The following is a 22769-nucleotide window of genomic DNA, read 5'->3' on the forward strand; positions in this document are numbered from 1 at the left end:
CCAGGAGCTCACAGAGGAACACAGTCTATAACGGAATCAGCTAATTGACTCAGATTGTTTCAGTCTTTATTTAAAAATACAAGAAAGTTTCTATAATAGCACACGACAAGAAGGGTTTGTGGATCTAGGGAAGTTTCTGGTGGCTTCTTCAGTGTGGAAATTCCACATTGAGCCTCTTGCTTGTGCAGTCAGTCTTACTTTATGTTTCTCACCATAAAACCTGTAAACTGGAAAAGGAAAACCAGGAACGCGTAAATATCACCATGTTTGGTGGGTTAGGGTTAGGGTGTCACTTGAAGGCTGGGCACCTCATTTGTTGTGTTTCTTGTAGATGGAAATGTACTCCTGTACATCATCAGGGGATCCCATGACCACTGGGGATCTCTGGTGGATGGTGGTGGGCTGGATGTCCAGGATGTTTTGTGACCCGGTGGTGGCCAGACCTCCAGCCTGCTCCATGACAAAGGCCATGGGGTTGCATTCATAAAGCAGCCTCAGCTGAAACGGGAGACAAATCCAAACATCGGAAGAGCAGGTGTGACGTAAATGGTTTCCAGGCAAATCAACCCTGAATATGTTTTATAAAGGTTAATCTAAAAAGTCCTCACCTTGCCTTTTGGACTCTTGACATTAGCAGGGTATAAAAAGATTCCTCCATAAACTAAAGTTCGATGAACATCTGCTACCATTGAGCCAATGTAGCGACTGCCATATGCTGCAGAACCATCCTGGATACGAAAGAATGCAAGAAAACCCAATTTATTTTTGCACAATTTAGACATCGGTACAACAGAAATCACATGAAACCTAAAGAATGTTAGGCTATACCGAGTTTCATTGTCTTTACCTCTGGGAATTTCTTCTTCTGCAGGTACTCTGTTACATCTGGATAAAACTGTTGTGCATATCCCTCGTTCAAACTGTAGATTTTTCCCTTCTTCTTAATTTTCACATCTCGATCCACCAGAATGAACTCCCCGATTGCCTGAAAAAGTAATTGAATCCAATGAAATGAAAGCACGCCACACAGTCTGGTGTTACTTGTAGTTAGTCAGCATTTAGTTTGTTGGTCTTGTTAAATATGAATCTTACTGGGTCCAACATGAAGCAGTTTACTCCCTGGCCAGTGGAAAGGACCATCATGGTGGCACTGCCGTACAGAGCGTAACCAGCTGCTACGATGTTCCTGCCAGGCTGAAGAGCATCCTTCTCAACCGGCTCTCCATCCGTGGTCTGTCAAATGGTTGAAAACACTTTTAGACAAAAAGGAAACCAAGGAGCTTTTGAGGTTCAGAACTATAATTTGGAGTCTGAACCATAACATTAAGTTAACACTCTTCCACTTAAAGAAGAGCAATGGGTTTTTTTCCCCGTCCTTTTGATGAAAAGTGATTAGAACCTACAGATCCAAAAGAATTACTTCACGAGAAATGTTGCATCTGCGGATGATTATTGACTAGATTAAAAGTTTGTCTGCTGGAATCAACTTGTTGTTTCAGAGACTGACCTTCTTGTAGATGGCAAAGATTGTCCCAATGGAGACAAGACAGTCGATGTTAGAAGATCCATCCAGTGGATCGAAGCACACAATGTATTTTCCCTGTGCGGTTGAGCAGATAAGAAATGTTTGATCCCAAATGTTTGTTCATCTAATCTGACAACTCTACTGTGTTGCAGACGTACTCTTCTATCTGGGTCCACGATAATGGCTTTCTCGTCTTCCTCTGACACCAGCACACAGGAGGTGAAGGAGGACTTGATCATGTTGATGACCAGGTCATTGGACAGGACATCCAGCTTCTTCACCTGGTCCCCCGTCACATTGGTGCTTCCGGCAATCCCATAACTTTCCAGAGAGCAAAAGTGAGCAGCATTCAGTTTTAATCTAGCTGTTCAAACCAAAGTCAGTCTAAAAACACAACTGAGTGACGGCCTCAAAAACCTATTGTCACCTTGACCTCTGAACTTTGGGTGGGGGGTGTGCACAGTGTGCAGAGCTTACCTTTGGCTGGGGGCCAGCTAAACCTACATGCTGTTGCAACTAACATGGTTGGCAAGCTACAACGTGTCATCACTAAAACAGGCATAATTCTGTAAGAGTGCCTTAGTCGTGATTAAATATCAAATCCTACTCACAGGTTAGCAATCCCAGCCTTCCTGACAGCGGAGGATATGGCTTTGACAGCTGTGCAGATGGAGTTCAGAAGGGTTGTTAGTTCCCCTGTTCCATGGGCCTTCCTGCCCTCTTCCAGAACAAACCTTGTGAGAGTCACCACGTTGGTGTCGAACGCTCCTCTGTCAGACATTTTGCTGGTGGAGACCTGCTGCTGCAAGTGACTGAGGGGACAGTGTCTGAAAAATGAAAAGTGGACTCTAGACCAGAGATAGGGGATGTCAGAGGGGCGTGCAGCTACGCCAGCCAATCACAAGTGCTTTTCCTCACAGGTAGACCTTGATTTCATCACGTCTCTGACGGTGGGTTTAAAAGAGCAAAGTGCAAAGATAGTAGAAAACTTTTTTGATAAAACTTGCTTTGACTGAGTTTCAAATATTTATTTTTGTTTGTTTTATTGATTTTTGAAAAATATTTAAAATGAGGAATTTCTGCACAGCTAAACTTTCTTTCTTTTTTTTTGCTAAACTGGTGGGAAAAATTATCCCAAACAAAAAAATAAAATAAAAAAAAAGAAACACCACATTAGTTGAGCCTTAATATGCCAACTAAGCAAAAGTTATTAGTAAATGATTAGAAAACATTTTGCGCTGGAATTCACTGCTTCAGAACATTTCTTGGTTACCCTTTAAAAGAAAAACTCTACCCTTAAAGTTTGTTGTTCTTGTGTTTTCTTCCTGATTTCTACGAGTTTTCCTGATGAAAAATGTTGCAAGGAAAAGGTAAACAGCCTCTTTCATAGTAAAAGTTGTATTTGAGTCAAAAATGTATCCAGATGCAGGTTAATTACATAGAACACAAACACAAATAATTAATGGAATTATTGGTTTATTGAGGTATTTCACAAATACTGTTTTTGCATTACCAATAACCAGGGGCGTCGGACTGGGGGGGGAGGGGAGGGTACCGTTTACCCAGGGCCCACTGCAGGGAGGGGCCCTGAGACAGCTTTGAATAAAAATGTTTTATTGTTGTTGTTTTTTCCCCCCAACTTACTTAATGTCTTAATAAACTTCCCTTTACCTGGATAAAGAGGTTAAGAAACAAAATTTCGCCTTAAAAATAATAACTGAATAATCTCTGAGGCATCTATCACCTCTTAAAAATGTGCAAAGTGGTTTAGTCCACACCAGCGGCCAGGGGCTGCACGGCCGCATGTACAGCTATGAGACATTGCAGATGCCGACAGCCAGAGCTGGAGGCAGGAGAGTCAGTCATGTCTTTTCCCAAGAAAGGGAAATCTGGCTTCCAGAAAAGAAAAGAAAAGAAAAGGAGAAGGAGAAAAAGTTAATTGAACAGAAGCAAGTATTGACTAGGTTTTTCAAGACGGAAGGTGAGCAGCAGCAGAACAGTTTTAGCTGATATTAGCTAGCTCTCAGAAGCTGCATTCATGTTAGGTGTTCAGTGTTAAACACCTTTAGTTTCACCATCAAGATCAAATATAAATTAATTAGTGTTATCAGTGAAAACACTAATTAATATATATATATTAATCAGAATTATTATCGCGGGCGGCCGCCGCCAATTAATTCGCGGACCTCGCAGTAAAAACTCTGTGTGGATATTTCAGCTCCTTCCCAGTCATGGACCAGGACAGGCCTGGTATCGATGGATTCGTGGTAATCTCAGGAATGTGAAGCTGCCACTGTTTTTCGTATAGCACGATGACACTGGTGTTAGAGGATTGTTATTGACTTGGTTAGATATTTTAAGCCTATTTTAAATTTCTTTATATTTGATCTTGAAAACGGACAATCTTATAATTTGGCTGATAATGCAGGGATTATAAAATTTAGAGTACATTACATTCACAGAGAGAACCTGGTTTATTTCATGTCATATGTATTTAATATATCAATATATATCAGCAAAGCTTAACATCATGAACCATGACAGACATGACTGAAGAGCAGATGAAGATATCGTGCCAGGCACTGATGAGAAAATATTACAAGGATCTCACAGCTGAATTTGAGAATGAGATGCTACACCTGAGAACAATATATGGTGCCACATTTCCACACATTCGGTCTCCCCTTGAGCTGCTTAATGCCATACAGGATGCAATTACAGAGCATTTTTGGAGAAGTTTGTATTGGACTGAGGATATTTTGCACACTACCTGTGACTGTTGCTGGGGGTGAACGGGCTTTTAGCAAACTGAAACTGGTGAAAAATTATTTGAGATCAACAATGTCCCAGGATAGACTCAACAGCCTAGCTCTTCTTTCTATTGAAAGCCAATTAGCCAAAGGATTGGACTTTAAAGATCTCATAAGTGATTTTGCTAACATGAAGACCTGTCATTGGGAATTTACTGGAAAATAAATTCCAGGATTTTTGTTTGAACACATTGTTGGCAAATAAAAATAATTATATGTGAAGTCTGGGCATTTCACTTTTATTATGTTGGCATTTGTATTTGCTCAATATAGAGGTTAAACTAAGATCATATTTATTATCTTGTCTTATAGCATGACAAAAAATGTGTAAGAGAGATATTAAGTAATTGAGCATGGGGGCCCACCTAGAAGACTTGTACCTAGGGCCCAGAATTTGGTGCTACGCCCCTGCCAATAACTAATGTGTGGCTGATGTCATCCGGTTAATGACATCAGTGGACTTCCAAATTGAATAATTTCACATCAAATCAAATATTCAACACAGCTTGACAAACACCAATATGACTGAAATGAAATTACATATTCTTTTTATCAATAACAAGTGTTTTTCCACAATAAAAAACTGCTATTTCAACTTTGAATAATGATGCTTGTACTTCTACAACGTGGCCACATGATGTCCTTATTTCACTTTCTGCTGTATTTTATGTGAAACCATGAGAATGAATTCAATTCCATCTACAATTTTCAAAGCAAAAATAAATTTGTCTTTTGAAAAATATTTCTAATGGGAAAAAAAGACATGATTACAATGTTTACAAATGCTTGAATTTTACAGATCACATTGCATTAATTTTGCAAAACTTGAACACTCTTAAAAGTTTGGGAAGTTGTCAAAATACATAAAGTTACTGGACATAAAAGTTACAAATGAAAAACACAAAAGCCCTGTAATTGTACAGAAACAAGTGGTCAGGTTTTAACTGTTTGATTTCACTTTAGACTTTTATTATTGATGTTCAACTTTTAATTTGTAGTAGTCTTTCAAACTGACCCCACACATATTTGGACAGTGCTCTGACCAATCAGAGCAATGAGCCACATAACACACACTACAGAAACATGGGGAAGTCTGCCATGGCACATAGAAGAAGCAAATACATCCTTCAAAATAAAGGACTTAAGTGCTTCTATCGGCTCAAAGAAAAGTCGCCATCAAACTCATCCAAACTTGATGCTTAAAGTGATAGCGCTATCCCACAACTAACGCCAACTTTTTTCTTCGTCGCAGCTCTGATGCTAAGCATTTAAAAGGTTTCTCTACAAATAAAGTGGTGGGACTGCCCATGCCTAAAACAGCTCTTGCCGATGGTAGACCTGCTGAGGCTGCAGAACGAAATATTTTGCTACTATTACGGTTTGTTTAGATTATTAGCTTATGCCTGAATGGCTTTTTACAAGAATATTCTCTCAGCTGTTGACAACTTTAGGTGCTTTAAGGATTCTCGTTTATCTTTTTTAACCTAGCTTGACTTTGACTTTCTCCACAGAAATCACAAGCAAAGCTCCTGTGTGGACTCTCATATGAGTGTTTAAATTTGTCTTTGGTCTGAATCTTTGTCCACAGATGTCACAAACAAATGGTTTGTGACATCTGTGGACTGTCATATGTCTCTTTAAGCTTGACTTTTGGGTAAATCTTTGTCCACAGATGTCACAAATAAATGGTTAATGTCCTGTGTGGACTGTCATGTGACTGGTTAAACTTGCCCTTTGGGTAAATCTTTGTCCAGAGAGCTCACAAGCAAACGGTTTATGTCTTGTGTGGACTGTCATGTGTCTGTCAATATTTTCCTTTCGGGTAAATCTTTGTCCACAGAGTTCATAGGTGAAAGATTTCTGTCCTGTGTGGACTATCGTGTCTGTTAACACTTGTCTTTTGCCAAAATCTTTGTCCACAAACATCACAAGCAAAAGGTTTCTGCCCTGTGTGAACGTTCCTGTAAGTGTTTTTATGTCCCTTTCGGACAAATCTTTGTCTACAGAGATCACGGGCAAAAGCTTTCTGTCCAGTGTGGACTGTCATGTGTCTGTTTAAATTTGACTTGAGGCTAAGGCCCTGTCCACATGTAGCCGGGGATCTGCCAAAACAAAGATATTTTTCTACGTTTTGGCCTGTCATCCACACGAAAACGGAGTTTTTTCACACAAAAACGGATCTTTTTAAAAACTCCGGCCAAAGTGAAGATCTGCGTTTTCTCCGTTTTGGGTGTCTGCGTGTGGACAGACAAAACCGGAGTTTTAAGGTCCACAACGTCACTTTCCACGACAAAAAAAAAATGCTGACATCACGTGTGCGACCTGTGTTTACACTAGCCGACAGCATGGATGCCCTCAGAGCTGCGCTCGCTTTATCAGTTGTCCAAGCGCTTTCTGCTTGTTTGTTTTTGCAAGCGGAATTACTGCTCCTTGCGGAAGACCACAGACGAAGGACGAGGTTAAGAACGGGGGAAGTACTGCCGCCTACAGGTCTGGCATGTCCTTAACAACGTATTTATCCGGGTACGTGTGGACAGAGTTTTTTTTTTTAAATGAGATGGTGTGGATTCAAGTTTTTGGAGGGGCAGATATTCGTTTTTATTAAAAACCCGGCTACGTGTGGACTAGGCCTAAATCTTTTTCCACAGAGCTCACAAGCAAAATGCTGCTGTCCAGTGTGGACTCTCATATGTGTGATTAAACCTTTACCACTGTCATCACAACCATATGACTTTAATTCTCTCTGGACTGTCCTAAAAGAGTCTACATTTCCATCTTCTTCATCCTCACTGATTTCGGTCTCTGAAGAGTTAGCGTAGTTTTGACAAGGATTTAGATCTGGATTGCTCGAACTTTTTGCTTCTTCACAATGCTCTCTACCACTTCCTACTTTCATCTGGTCAGTGAAGTCCCTGGTTAGAAGATTTCTGTTTTTGGTTTGGTGCTGATCAAACTGTGGAACTTTACCTTTATCCCCCTCCTTCATGTTGGGGGGCTCCATGTTGTTCTGGTTTACACCAAACCTCAATTTTTGAGAATCTGCATATTTAATAAACACCATCTGCTGAACACCTACAGAGGACAGTGAAACAAATAGTTCGTGACATTGTTGATCTTACAGTCACACAAACAAGAAGGCCAGAAACCACAAAAATGCATGCGGAAATAAAAAAATGGATTTAATTAACTTGAAGTGTAAAAGAAGTATAATAATACAGAGCCGCTCCATGTTTGATGTAAACCCACGGATTGACTATATTGGTGCCTTATAGCTGCTGCTTAAAGAGGCGACTTACTGAAGCGGGTAATAGTAGCATATTGTGCTTCACTTCCATGTTGGGTCTGTTTATTCCGCGGGGCTCTAGAGGCAGCCAGCAGGTGCCGGTGACCCAAGATGAACCGAAGAAAAATGAAAACACTCTCCTGTTGATAAATAAAATAGGCATTGAAATATATTTCTCAAAATCGCTCATTTTAAATATTGTATTATTAAGGATAGGCAATGAAAACATGTTGTATAAAAATACTACAACTATATATATATATATATATATATATATATATATATATATATATATATATACATATTTTTATGTCGGTGAAGGACTTCCTCATAGCTTCAAACCAACTTGTTTTTTATTGCAACTGAAATTGTGCATCTAACATTCTTTTGCACAAATTCTTCATTTTTAAACTTGCCCCATTATTGAAATGAAACACAGAAAGGTATAATTATTTCTGGTTATTGAAAAGCAAAGATTCCTAGCTTCTGATTCGAAAATAAACTTTTGCTATTAAATTTAATTACCTTAAATTAAACATTAATCTTTGGATTAATATCAGACCAAACAGGTTGGTGTATGAACTTCAATCGATGACATAGATTATTCTGCTTGGTCATTCTCAGAATTAACAACTGATAGCAAACAGTGTTGATGGGACATTGTAGAAAGAAGCACAAAGTTATATACCTATATGCATACATACACTTGTTCCCTTTTTACCTTTCACCCCGCCAACCCCCCTCCCCTCACGCATTTATGAACAGATCTACATAAGTTAATCATTTCATTTTTTATCTCTTTTTTGAAAGTCAATAGTATTACGTCCCTCTGCTTGCTAGGAGTGATGTTGTTGAGGGAGCAATAAGGTGTGAGTGTGGGAGGAATAATAACAAAGTGTAAGTGTCCAAAAGAAAGGATTTTATTAAAAAAAACACAGGAGTTCACGGATAAAATGTCTCACAAAAGGAGCCAAGCCAAAGGGGCTGGAAAGAGGGAAACTAATTAAATGAAATATTCTTATTTATAATTCTAAATAGCACACAAGAGTCGTCCTGAAAAGCAGCGACGCTCGGGCAAAGCCAAAATCGAAGTCAAGGGCCGGTCTGAGGTCAATCCAAAAGTCAATCCAAATCTAGAATATGCTAACGAACGAAGTTAAACACAAGCGCACCACGAGGAGACGCGAAAAGACTGAACACCTCCGTGTCCACACTTCACTGTACCTTCTCGCTGAATGAGGGCAAGAGGGCAGCTTTTAACAGCTGCTCAGGAGATTGTCAAATTACCCACAGCTGGGCACCAGGAGACAGACGAGGCAGATGCCATTGAGGCCATCCTGTGGCCGAAAAGGGGCACTGCACGTAGCAATAGTTTTTGCATTCTTGATTTCAGTATTTAATTTATTCCACATTTTTACTCCATATATGGACACACAATGTTCCTTTATGAGAATCCTATGTCTAGGTATATTAAATAATCCATGTCCTTTTAAATCATATTCACTATGTCTTTTTGTAAATGTTTTAATTAAACCTGCAGGTGTACCCTTTGTTTGCATTATACATAAATTTTAAAATATTGTAGTCCACCAGACATGGACGTAATTTTCACTTAAGAAGTGGGGGGACACGGGTGTGTGTGGGGGGGGGAGGGGGGGGGGATCTTTACAGTATGCTCTAATGGGAAACAGGCGTTTCCACTTGGTCCTAGAGCTCAACCAGTGTCAATTTAATATAGTGTAATATTGTTTTTGGATGGTAAAATGTGCAGGAGTCAAAACTTGACTTTGGAAAAAGTGTGTGTGTGTGTGTCCCCCCTGCCCCCCCCACAAATTACATCCATGCCAACAGATCACAGAATTTTAGTGTTTTTAATTTTTTAAATAATGGGTAGTTGCTCCTTGTGATTATTCTTATTGCTTTTTTCTGTAAGAGGAAAATGGAATTTGTGTAAGTTTTATATGTTGTTCCCCAGATTTCAATGCAGTAGTTCAGGTACGGTATGATCAGTGAGTTATATAACAAATATAGGGAATTATTATCAAGTAACCGTTTTGCTCAATGTAACCGTGCAATAGTTTTAGATATTTTAGTTTTGACACTGTTTATATGTAGTTTCCAAGACATTTTTTCATCAATGATGACTCTCAGATACCTCACTTCTTTAACTGTTTTAATATTAATCTCACCTATATTTAATAAAATTTCATCATTTGAATATGTATTACTAAATATAAAACATGATTTATCACTGTTTAATGATAGTTTGTTCCCAATCAAACCATAGTGTAATTTTTTTCATCTCTGTATCAAATCTATCATCTGCTCAACATTATCTCCAGAATAGTAAAAAGTTGTATCATCTGCAAATAAGGTGCATTTTAATATATTGGATACCTCAACAATGTCATTTATATAAAAGACTAATCATTTCGGGCCCAATACCAACCCTTGTGGTACACCACAAGTAATGTTATTTATATGTGATTGTGTTGTTTATTTGAACATACAGTGCCTATCAGTTAGATAACTTATTATCCATTTTAGGGCCAACCCTGTGATGCCATATTTCCTAAGTTTGTTAATAAGAATTTTATGATCCACTGTATCGAATGCTTTTTTTTTAATCAATAAAGATATTTATGAGATAAGTTTTTTTGTCAGTAGCTACTGATATTTCTTCTGCTAATTCCATTAATGCCATGGATGTTGAATGATTTGTTCTAAAACCTTACTGTCATTTAATATCTCTTCTTTCATCAGGAATCGGTCCAACCTAGCAATATATAATTTTTCTAGTATTTTTGAGAATTGTGACAAGATATTGGTCTATTGGAAAACATATTTGTCTCCACTTTAATGAAGTGGTGTGACTTTTGTCATTTTCATCCTGTTAGGAAATGTCCCTGTTGCAAAAGATAAATGTCATATTTAAGTGAATGGATAAATAATACTAAAGTTAAAGTCCCATTAGATGTCACACACACTGATGTGTGTGCGAAATTTGTTCTCCACATTTGACCCATCCCCTGGGGGAGCGGTGAGCTGCAGACACAGCCGCGCTCAGGAACCATTTGGTGGTTTAACCCCCCCAATCCAAACCCTTAATGCTGAGTGTCCGGCAGGGAAGCATTGGGTCTCATTTTTAAAAATTATTACTGATTTCTTATTCTTTTGCATATTTGTCACACAAAATGTGTCTGATCATCAAACACATTTAACCATTAGTCAAAGATAACACAAGTAAACACAAAATGCAGTTTTGAAATGATGGTTTTTATTATTTAGGGAGAGAACAAAATCCAAACCTACATTGCCCTGTGTGAAAAAGTAATTGCCCCCCTTGTTAAAAAAATAACCCAACTATGGTGTTTCACACCTGAGTTAAATTTTATGGATGTCTCAATCAGTAAAGGAGATGTCCATACAGTGATTAGGAATGGTTTCCCAAAATGGTGGTCAGCTTCACCAACATCCTCCTTTCACACATGTCCTCAACCGAATCAGGCTAGTTTTCTTAGCTTGTTCAGTCTCTTCCTATCTCAGCCAGAGCTGTCTGCACCCAACAGTATTATCATTATTTTTATATACCGTAATTATGTCTGTTTAATTATAATTTTTACATTGTGCACTGTAGTACAACGACAAATGTTGAAAAGCAGACCTATACCTAAGATCGGTCATATAAGACATTTTGAGAGAAGTAGCTGGAGAGTTGGATGTATAATTGTGCACGGTAAGAAAAAGTTGTGTCATTAAAAGAGTAAAAACCAAAATGAGATTTTCCGATATTATATTTTAATGACAATATGGGCCAATATTAAAGGGGGACAGATAACATCGGACATCCCTATTAAACCGGCCATTTTTTATTGTTTCTGTTTGCTAGTTATGCTTTTTTTTTTTGTTTGTTTGTTTTGTTTAAACCCCAAAGGATTCTAAACCTTTGGGAAGTTTTGGGCATCTTTAATCTTCAACTGTTAATATTTTCCTAAAAGAGCAAGTTTTCATTTCATATTTTAATTCACACAAACCTGGAACCACTGACTAAGCAAATGAAGAGGTCTGTAGTTATATTTAAGTAAATCACAAAGTATAAACCACTGGTAAGACACATTTCTACACTACAAAAACTAACTACAACTCTTGAAACTGTACAAACAGAATCTTGGTGGTGTGGTTGCTTCACTTTGAATTGCAAGATTAATAGAAAGAAAGAAACCCTTCTCTTATATAGCACCTCTCAAGATAAAAATACCTCTTTGATACCAAAGGCAGAATAGCTGAAGCTGAGCTTTGAAATGCTTTCGTTTTTACTGCGTTGTCAGTGGAAAACAGCGTTGATTTTTACCAAGAAAAAGTAAGGCAAGATGTTTGAAAAGCAGGACATGATGCTGTTTTAATGCACTGTTGAGTATGTCTGTTTGTTCTGATATCCAGTGTAATAATGGACTCTCTAGTGTAGAGGTACAAGACTGATATGTAAACACTACAAGAGGAACCTTGTATTTGATTGACAGCTTAGGTTACTCTGTGGATTCTCATATGTCTGCCTAAACTTGTCATGTGCCTGAATCTTTCTCCACAAATATCACAAGCAAAAGGTTTCTGCCCTGTGTGGACTGTCATATGTGTGTTCAAATTTCTCTTTTCGCTAAATCTTTGTCCACAGAGGTCACATGCAAATGGTTTCTGTTCTGTGTGGACTGCCATGTGTCTTTTTAAATTTCTCTTTTGGCTAAATCTTTGTTTACAGAGCTTACAGGCAAAAGGTTTCTGTCCTGTATGGACTAACACATGACTGTTTAAACTCGTCTTTCGGGTAAATCTTTGTTTACAGAGATCACAAGCAAAAGGTTTCTGTTCTTTGTGGACTATCATGTGTATGTTTAAATTTCTCTTTTTGCTAAATCTTTTTCCGCACAGCTCACAAGGAAAAGGTTTCTGTCCTGCGTGAACTGTCATATGACTATTTAAACTTTTTTTATGACAAAACCTTTGTCCACAGAGATGACAGGCAAATGCATTTTGACCTGTGTGGACTTTCATGTGGGCATTTAAATTTTTCTTTTGACTAAATATTGTTCCACAGTGTTCACAAGCAAAAGGGTTCTGTCCTGTGTGGACTGTCATGTGACTGTTTAAACTTTTCTTACAAGAAAATCTTTGTCCACAGATATCACATGTAAACGATTCTTGTTCCGTGTGAACTGCCATGTGACTGTTTAAACGTTTCTTATGGGAAAATCCTTGTCCACAGATCTCACACGAAAAAGGGTTCTGTCCTGTGTGGACTGTGATGTGCGAGTTTAAATTCTTCTTTTGTCTAAATCTTTGTCCACAGAAATCACAAGCAAAAGGTTTAAGTCCAGTGTGGACTGTCATGTGATCATTTAAACTTGTCTTTCGGGTAAATCTTTGTTCACAAAGATTACAAGCAAAAGGTTTTTGTCCTGTATGGACTGCCGTGTGTCTGTTTAAACTTGTCTTCTGACTAAATCTTTGTCCACAGACCTTACATGCAAAAGGTTTCTGTCCTGTGTGGACTCTCATATGTCTGTATAAATTAGATCTTTTGCTAAATCCTTCACCACAGTCATTACAAGTAAATGATTTTTGTTTTGCTTCTACTTTCCCAGTTGAATCTAAATTGTTGTCAGAATTATTCCCATCCTGGTTATCTTCATCCTCACTCACTTCAGTCTCTGAAGAGCAGGAATCGTCTGCAGTAGGATTTTGATATGGATTCCTGGTATTACCTGCTCCTCCACAATCCTCTCTACCACTTATTGCTTTCATCTGGTCGGTGGAGCTGCTGGTTAGAAGATCTCTGTCTTTAGTTTGGTGCTCATCACACTGGGACAACAGAACTTTACCTATATCTTTCTCACATGCACAAGAAACGTCTGTGAATGGCATTCTGGTGGCATTAGTCTCCTCATTAATAAGCTGCTCCTCCTCATCCTCCATCTTGAGGTGCTCCTGGTCCCTCGAGTTTACGCCACACCTCAATTGTTCAGATGCTGATTCTTTAAATATCATCATCTGTTGAGTATCTGCAGGGAAAACTGAAACACAGACAGTAAATGACAATCTTACAAGAATGATGGCCAAAGTATCTGTCAAAAATTGAGAGATATCTCAGCTAACAACACGTTATACGCCAGAGTGTTTTCACCAAAACAACACCTAAACCCCCCAATAGTAGAGGTTTATGAACCTGCTAGAGAGGACAGAGTACTGCTTCTGGGTCCCCCATGTTCCCTGAGCCCAGTGAAAGAGGACCTGTTTGCCCACCCTCAGCCCCACTGGCAGGTCGGCTGGTATGTCTCTGACTATAGGACTCATCACATGTATTCTTACACATCAAGTTGATCATGTGCCTATCAAACTTACAGAAAATGTGTTTTTCTGCCAAAAGGTATTACATTTTTTGGTGGTACTCATTATCAAAGTGAGCCTATCCCCAGTGGTTAACCGTTTATTGTTTCTCTGGATTGTTGTTAACTAGGGATGGGTACCTTTGACATTTGAATCAATACGGTACCAATTCCCGGTACCTAGGAATCGATACCGGTACTTAACGGTACCAATTTTCGATACTTTTGAGTGTTTATTATTTTTAATTCTCTTTTATAATTAAATATATTTTTTCTCAATATATAACCATATTTGATAAATATCACGATAAATAACATACAACTGTTTGTATTTTAACATCGTCCTTGTAGTTTTATAAGCTGATAATTAAACTGAAGCAAACATCTTTACTGTGAATTAAATTTACTGTGTATCTTCATTCCTTTTGACGTCCTTTTTCATTTGATTTTTCCTAATGGGAAGTTAGAATTTCCGAGGAGAAAGCGAACGCACCATTAGATGATAACAATGGTGGCATAGGAAGCTAACATATCAAGCTAACGTTATCTTAAACAGTTTATTTAACTGCTGGAGCAGATTAAAATGATGATGCCTCACACTTAGATCGTTGTCACTGGTTTCATCTTCACCCAACCACCCGCCACATTTAGTAAAGTGAAGCCAAACTTTAGAGCGCGTTCATGTTCTTCTAGTCGGAATTTCGGAGTTCCGAGGAGAAAGCGAACGCACCATTAGTGAAACGGAAGCTAACATATCAAGCTAACGTTATCTTAAACATTTTATTTACCTACCGGAGCAGATTAAGATGAGGATGTCTCACTTAGATTGTTGTCGCTGGTTTCATCTTCACCCAGTTACCCATCATATTTAGTGAAGTGGACCCAAGCTTTAGCGTTCGTTCTTTCTACCATGCTGCTCTGTTTACAACTGGCTCGCAGCGACCGATGACATGCGCAGCTGTCTAGGCAAGTTCTCGTTGTGAAGGACGGGTACCGAAACGAGGCACCGTTTGAAATGACGTGAATCGGTGCTCGGTCGGTATTGTGGAATTCGGTCGGTACCGTAAAAAGTACCGAATTCGGTACCCATCCCTATTAACAGATGGGTTGCCAACCACCCCACACCCACAGGTAACGGTTACAGGGGGCTGCAGTGGTCAGAAAGCTTCATGTGAAGCCTGAACTGCTGCTCTTTGTTATACGTACTTTCAAAATATTGACATTGATAAAAAGCCATCCAAACTCCCTTTCTAAAGTGAAGATAATGTGCATGATAGTTACTGTAACTACAGAACGTTACCTTTATCTTCCTCATACTGACAAGAAACCACTCTGGGTGGCAGCCTGGTGGCATTAGGCTGCCCTATCCCCATAAGCTCCTCCTCCTCTTCCTTCATGCTGAGGGGCACCAGGTCCTTCGGGTTCACACCATGCCTTAAGTCCTCAGATGCTGGTTCTTCAACCAACATCATCTGTTCAGAGAAAACTGAAAGTTAAGGACAATGTTAACCTTAAAGTCGCACAGGAAATTTTCACAATGCATCACTTTTTCCACGTTTTGTTATTTTACCGCCATTTTTACAAAAAAGGATTTATTTTGCCCTCAAAATTCTACACACAACACCCCATAATGAACACAACAAAACTGTTTTTCTGAGGCTTGTGTAAATATATTAAAGGAGTGATGATTCACTCGTTTAATTAATACATTTGCAGTAGGAGTCTAATTTCCTGATATTTGGACTTTTTGCTCCAGCAACACGACTCTACCACTGACTTGCAACATGGATGTTTAACTTCGACAAATAACAGAAGCTTGGTGGAGCTTCTGTCATGTGGTGGTGTTGCTAATGCTAACAGTTAGCTTAAACTAGTCGAGGCATCCTCTGCTGATTCACGGATGTTAAACCAACAACAGCCTTCCTCGTCGTGAGTCAAGATCAACGTATGGAGCCTGGGTCAAAAGCCACCATCCATCTCGATTGACTGAGGGTATGAAGAACGGGTGCGTGCATGCGCACACACACACACACACACACACACACACACACACAAAGTAGTAGTAGGCTGGAGGCGAAGCTATTTTTCACAGGACAAATTTGAATTAGAAAATCTCTGACCTGTTTTCACAAACAGTTCTTATTCTAACAAAAAATAACGTTGTGTAAATTTAAACTAGATCATTTGAACTCCAAGTTGGCGTGTCAGATGAGGGCTTTTGGGGAGCTCATCTCTCTAAAAGAGGAGCCGGACTCCCCTTAGCTCCCTTATACTACAAACCCTGAATTTTATCTGTTTAGGAATAAAACGGTAACATAACAAACTGTGGAATAAGCGATGATGAACTGTGAATACTGTCTGGACCCACAGCTAAACCAATTTTCAAAAGTCAGGAAATTGAGCATGATTGCTTCTGTGACAACAGATCTTTACCTTTATCTTCTTCACATGGACAAGAAACTACGATTAATAATATCCTGGTTGCATCAGTCTCATCCAACCCAATAAGCTGCTCCTCCTCTTCCTCCTTCATGCTGACAGACTCTAGGTCCTTAGGGTTCACACCAGGCTTCATTTCCTCAGATGCTGGTTCTTTAATGAACATCATCTGATGATCATCTACAGGGAACACTGTAAAACAGAAGGTTAAGGACAATGTTAACCTTAAAGGCTGCTCCAGACCTGTATGTATTCAAACACAACAAATAGTGCAAAAAGATTGTGATAAATCAGAATGAAAGAACAAAAGATACAAATGAGTTTGCTAAATTGACACAAGTAAGTAACAATAAGTGCTTAACAATGTTCTCACTTGGATGGGTTCCAGCAGGGTGTCTCTCATGTACCTAACTGTATTCAACGTGGTAATCATCACACATTCACAAGGATTCAGTCTGATCCTTCTCCATCCATCTTTCTGTGCCCCCTGTTCTGTGTCCACCACTGGGGGAGCATTCAGTCACTCAGTCCTTCCCCTCTGGAATTCTCTCCGTCCCCACATCCAAACCATCGTCTCTCCTCCACTATTTAGGGCACTACTCTCTCTTTATGACACTCAGGTCATCTGTTTCCATTGTTTTGATAAATTATGTTTTTAGAAATGTTATTATTGCTGTTTTTGTTTGTTTGTGTTATAAATGAAATTATAGATTATGGTGAAAAGGTAAATGGCTTGTATTGGATGTAGAACCTTCTAGTGTCCTGGAACCCCCCAAGGTGCTTTACAACACAACCATTCACACCCTGGTGATGATGAGCTATGATGTAGCCACAGCTGCCTTGAGGAACACTGACAGAGGCGAGTCTCGGGCAAGGTGTCTTGACCAAGTACACAACGACAGTGACTTCTGAGAAGTCTGTTAAACTGTTAATGTCAATTCAATTCAAGTTTATTTATATAGCGCCAAATCACAGCAAGAGTCGTCTCAAGGCACTTCACATAGTTAACATTCTAATCCTCATACTAACCAAGCATTTAGCAACAGTAGAGAGGAAAACTCCATTTTAACAGGAAGAAACCTCCAGAGGATCCTGGCTCAGTATAAGCAGCCATCCACCACAACTCACTGGGGATGGAGAAGACAGAGCAAAAACACACACACACACACACACACACACACACACACACACACACACACACACACACACACACACACACACACACACACACACACACACACACACACACACACACACACACACACACACACACACACACACACACACACACACACTTCAGTGTTTCCCTTACATAGGCATAGCCGTGGTGGCCTGCCACGGCTGAACTCCCAGTGCCACACCTACAAGATCCCAAGTTTTATAGATTTTTTTTTTGCGCCGTTTCCCGAAGAAGCAACGGGAACTACTCTGTTGTTGTTTGTGATCACAGCCGGCAGGCAGCAAGGAGGAGGAGGCAGGGCAGGGTGGTTACAGCTAGGGATGAGCCAGATACTCGAGTATCCGGTACGGATAAAGCATTTTTGACGAATACGAGCATAAAATGAGTAAAACTCGTAAATATCTGTAATCGTGCTGAAGGAAAATCCTCATTGGGTAACTGACTGTCTTCACGCTCTGTGATTGGCCAGTCACATAGAGCGCCCTCCCCTCCCTACACACAAAACTCAGCAGCCGGTGTCGGTACAGGATCTGCTCGGGGTCCTTTGACTGCCAATGACATCAGAGTAGTTGATTGGCTGAACATGAAGCTTACAGAAGTGACGTTATCACGTTATGATTTTGATTGGTCAGAACTAATTTGCGGTCGTAGTCTTAGTGGTTGTAGTCCTGTAGTCCAAAAATCAACACTTTTTGGAGAAAATATGTTTGAATTTCTAAAGGAAATGTAAAATATAAGCAAGTGATATACGGTGACCCTCAAAAGCTCTTGATGTTGATGAAATGGGGCAAAATAAAATATAAGAACTTTACTGAAAAACACCAAGCAATATTTTGAGTCAAAGAATGTATTTAGATAACAACTAAGGAAATATACAGACAAAGTCCACATTAATACAAACAGATGTGGCTTCACATATAAGAACTGTTCTATTGTTTGTCAGTCTGACGTTGGTTTTATGCAGTTTCACATTCTTTACAAAACAAAGATAATATGGTGTTTTATTAACAAATTACAATTATAAAGAAAACATTTAGGTGTTAACAAACAAGAATGTATTAACAAAACTGCTGATGTCTTTCCAAAACGTGTGTGTGAAAGCCGAGTAGATTTGCAGTCATGTGACGTCATCGGCAGTCGAAGGACCCCGAGCCGATCCTGCACCCGAGCCGATCCTGCACCCGAGCAGATCCTGCACCCGAGCAGATCCTGTACCGACACCGGGAGCTCCGTCCGGCCGGCCCATCCACGCACACACAGTAACGGATCTCTCTGTGTTTGCTTCACTGTTGCTGACGTTTCTTCAGTGCTCCCTAGGTTTTCTTCAGCTCGCCTCTTTTTCGGCTGAATATTTAAAGTTACTTTTTTCGTAACGTAAGTGGTGTATTTGACAAGACAGAGCTGAAAACGGCTCGTGCATGCGTCGGTCACTGCCTCCGCTCCGGTATTTTTTTTTTATTACTTTAACTCTCTCTCCCTCTCTCTCTCTCACACACACACACCTCAATCAACATTGTTTTGTTTAACTGTGTGTGGGAAAAATTCCAACAACATTATGAAAAAATCTGTTTAATCAAAATGGTTCTAATATTTCATATTTCCTAGTTCCTACTGCATGAGTTCAGATGTATTAATTCATGCACTTAAACATTAATGTTCTGATCTTATTGAAAAACTTGTTCTGTAATAGTTCCTTTACTATTGTGATCAAAAACATTTAATCTCAATTCTGAGGCTGCTCTGTAAATGGTTTTCAAATAAACAATACACACAGCAACTTCTGATCAATCCATATCAATTTCATATTTAAAATAATGTATTGATGTAAACCACACTCACTAATTTCCAAATAATAAATAAGAGGTGCATTCATCTGTGTATCTCCTTTGATCCGCATTGGTGATATTCTCAGCACCAGAACAGTGAAGCAAAGAAACAGATTCCAGAGTTTATGTTAGTAATTTTATTTATTAGGTGCATCTGACCTGTTCTATTCTTCTCTGAAATGAGATCAAATCAGTGCTTCTATGGGTTGTCTCCTCTCTGCACTAGAAATATTTACTTTATTATAATGTTCACTGTAATGCATCTTGATGTTCTTAACAAATAAATTAAGTCAAAGATATTAGTCAATAATGCCAATTTTGTAAATTTGTTTTTCAGTCATTTTCATACTAGCTTAAAAATACTTCAGTAAGTCTACTAAGCAGGGGTGTAGAACGTTTTTAATAGGGCCAGCCCAGTAATGATCTTGGACCAAAATAAAGGGGGCAGAAGGAGATGTTTTTCCAGACGCCAAGAAAAATTAAATGCCCCCCCAATGCAAAGTGTGTCACTGAGAGTTTAAAACAAAAATTATTTTTGTGCAAATATTGGTGTATTCACCTTTAATACTAGTTATTAAAATGCAGCAGTTGCTGGATTGGTGCAGTTCAAAATAAGAGTGCGTCTAATAAAACAATATTAACATAAAGGTGAGACGTGTCATAATCCCCCCCCCACCCCCACCCACCCACCCACACACACACACACACACACCACCCACCACCGCCCACCACCACAGCTGGAAAAATTCCTAGGAGAAACCTAATATTAATGTCGATGGGGGAAACACTGAACTTTATTGTATTTATCCTAGTGAATCTATAGTTAAACAGGTAAACTAGTAGTAGCACATTTAATGTCAACGAAAGTAAAATGTTAATTTCAGGAGAGGGAGTATGGTAAATGTCAGTTTAAATGTGAGCCTTGTTCCCCAGGACCTCAGATCTGCCCCAACCCTAGTGTTGTTTAAAACAAAACTAAAAACCCTAATGTACTCATCAGCCTTTAAATGAATTGTTTCTTATCATGCGTCATCTCCGCTGTAATCTGAGCTGTAACTTTGTCTTCCCCTTTAGCTCTAAACTGTAATTCCATTTGTGTGTATTTTAATTTGTCTTTGTATGTGTTTTCATATCATGTCCTGATAATTGTAAAGCACATTGATTTGCCTCTGTGTTTGAAATGTGCTCTTTAAATAAAGCTGTATTGCCTTGCCTTGCCAATTAAATTTATTTGAGTCTCTGAACGTCAAAGGTTTTTTTGTTTGTTTAATTTAATAATGGAAGTGACGCTGCGCATATGGCTCACACATTTTTTAACAAACGTTAAATAAAATTGTAGCAATATGTTTGATAAAAATGAAGTGAAAAAGTTTTCATTGGAAGTGTTTTGATCAGGTGGTAGTAGTGTAACTTTGGTGGATGCAAACTGCCGCTATCGGCACAGGTTCTGCTCGGGTGCAAGACAGGTGACCGGTGTCGAAGATGAACGTACGTGTTTTGATCAGGCATCAATGCAGCCACCTACAACCAAACATCAACATGTCATGCATAAATTCGCTAGCCTGGATATTTGAGATTGGTGTCGCTGCAGACAGCCATATATTATCGGGATATTTAGACAATTTATGGGATGGCTTGGTTGGTTATCGATTCAAATGAACTGATTTAGACACAAGTCTATGAAACTCCGTTGCCAGTTAGCATGCTAAGCTACACACACACACACGAGAAGAAGGTAAACTAGTTGGCAACCTGAAATCTGTAGGAAGGATTAACACCTGCAAACCTGAAACGTTCACGTATTCCTTTCCATTAAACGCCAAGGTTCATCATCGGTGTCTGCGGCTGATGTTTCCAAGTTTCTCCGCTTTTTTATTTCCACGAGAGAAAACAAAAACGGAAGTTCCGTCTTGTTTTTCTTCCGCCAAGAAACACAAGCTGAATGGAACATTTTTTAAGGAATTAAACTATAACTATTTTTCTGAATAAAGTAGAAAGACAAGATAAGATAATAAAGGAAAACATTCAGCCAGAGATGTGAAAAACTAGTTTTTTTTATCTTGAAATTAGTCTGTTCTACTTGTACTAATGAAAATTGTAATCATTTGTCAAAAAATGCAACAAAATAAATTATTTGATATAACAAAACTATGTTACAATGAGTCAGTTAATGTGTCCCGTGGCTACATCTGTCGATAAACGTCTCAAGAAAAGGATTAGCCTACAATAAGAACAGTGTCCCCAAATCACCAGAGGAGGGAGACAGTTGTCTAACAGAAGCAGAGAATAAAAAATATTTATGATACATTTAGAAACTGAGCTAATTATCACTTTTATTTTACTGCAAATTCGTTTAATTTTAGCAGGTGTTGTAAATTGTTGTTGTGGTGTCACCAAATCACCAAAAGAGGACCACAGCTCAAACTGACACGAGGGCCTTAAGAGTCAACAGAGCTTAGTTTTTTGTTTTTGTTAGATTGTTGTTTGTTGATGTACAGCACTTTGGGCAATCTTTGCATTGTATTTAAATGTGCTTTATAAATAAACTTGACATTGGCATTAATGTATTTCTAATGTATGTTGGTTAAAAGCTTTAAATGATTTAAAATGCCAGAGTAATTACACTTTTTTATAGAAGAATTTGTTTAAAATTGTGGGTGGGTTCTGCAACATTATACAAATACATTATTTGAAATCTGTAAAATTTGATTTCCTGGATTTTTTTTTACATTCTGTCTCACAATTGAAGTGTACCTATATTGAAAATTACAGACCTCTCTTCATTATAAGTGTGAAAACTCACATTACAACCCTGTGTTAGTTTAGCACGTTTCAAGATAAAAAATCACAAGATGAAAAAGACGAAGGAAAAAGCACAAATTACCACAGGATAGGTTGGCAGTCATATGGCAGAGGAGTAAAGTGCCCGCCCTGTAACTGAAGGGTTGCAGGACTGACTCTGGCTCACTCTGTGAAAGGAACGCAAGGGGAAAAATAGTTATATAACTTACATAATGAGCCTCTGGTGGCAGGAAAAGGCTAAGGGTTTGTCTTGAGAGAAGAAAATTGGTCAATAAAAGACCATTTGGCAAGTCACGTTAGGAGTAAGTCTGTTTTCGTTGGTAGAAGATTTTAGGCTCAGGAGGAGAAACTGAGATGATGGTAGAAAGTAAGCAGGTTCAGGCACAAGATCTGTGCCACGTTCAGGGTTGTCAGACAGGTTGGTGGACAGAACTGACAAGAGGAATGGACCTGCAGCAAACAGTCACCAATACTTTGAAGACCTCCTCAATCTAGCCAACATGTATTCAGGTGAGAAACCAGAG

The 22769-nt window shown here is 38.9% G+C and overlaps 2 protein-coding genes across 5 annotated transcripts in view; both read right to left on the reverse strand.

Annotated features, from left to right (window-relative positions):
* Positions 1-49: 49 nt before the first annotated feature.
* fbp1b (fructose-1,6-bisphosphatase 1b) overlaps positions 50-22769 on the reverse strand; it is a 291591-nt gene continuing 268871 nt past the window's right edge. Inside the window, exons 2-9 of the mRNA XM_015943194.3 lie at positions 2137-2353; positions 1684-1846; positions 1508-1600; positions 1093-1233; positions 848-985; positions 609-728; positions 309-498; positions 50-227 (exon numbers count right to left, since the gene is read on the reverse strand). Coding sequence (XP_015798680.1) covers positions 310-498; positions 609-728; positions 848-985; positions 1093-1233; positions 1508-1600; positions 1684-1846; positions 2137-2306 — 1014 coding nt within the window. The 5' untranslated portion in view covers positions 2307-2353 and the 3' untranslated portion in view covers positions 50-227; position 309. The remainder of the gene's footprint in view (positions 228-308; positions 499-608; positions 729-847; positions 986-1092; positions 1234-1507; positions 1601-1683; positions 1847-2136; positions 2354-22769) is intronic.
* Positions 11940-21364, reverse strand: LOC107374908 (gastrula zinc finger protein XlCGF57.1). 4 transcript variants are annotated; one of them, XM_015943196.3, is made up of 4 exons: positions 21230-21364; positions 16432-16629; positions 15299-15484; positions 11940-13686 (listed from the first exon to the last, which is right to left on the reverse strand). In XM_015943196.3, exons 2-4 carry the CDS (start codon positions 16604-16606, stop codon positions 12140-12142), a joined length of 1908 nt encoding a protein of 635 aa, XP_015798682.3. In that variant the 5' UTR covers positions 16607-16629; positions 21230-21364; the 3' UTR covers positions 11940-12139. The 4 variants fall into 4 exon arrangements, with proteins under 4 accessions (XP_015798682.3, XP_015798683.3, XP_070408903.1 ...); XM_015943197.3 differs by having other exon boundaries at positions 21222-21350; XM_070552802.1 differs by lacking the exon at positions 21230-21364 and adding an exon at positions 17467-17606.

This window comes from Nothobranchius furzeri, chromosome 6 (genome assembly GCF_043380555.1).
Source record: "Nothobranchius furzeri strain GRZ-AD chromosome 6, NfurGRZ-RIMD1, whole genome shotgun sequence".
Taxonomy (NCBI): domain Eukaryota; kingdom Metazoa; phylum Chordata; class Actinopteri; order Cyprinodontiformes; family Nothobranchiidae; genus Nothobranchius; species Nothobranchius furzeri.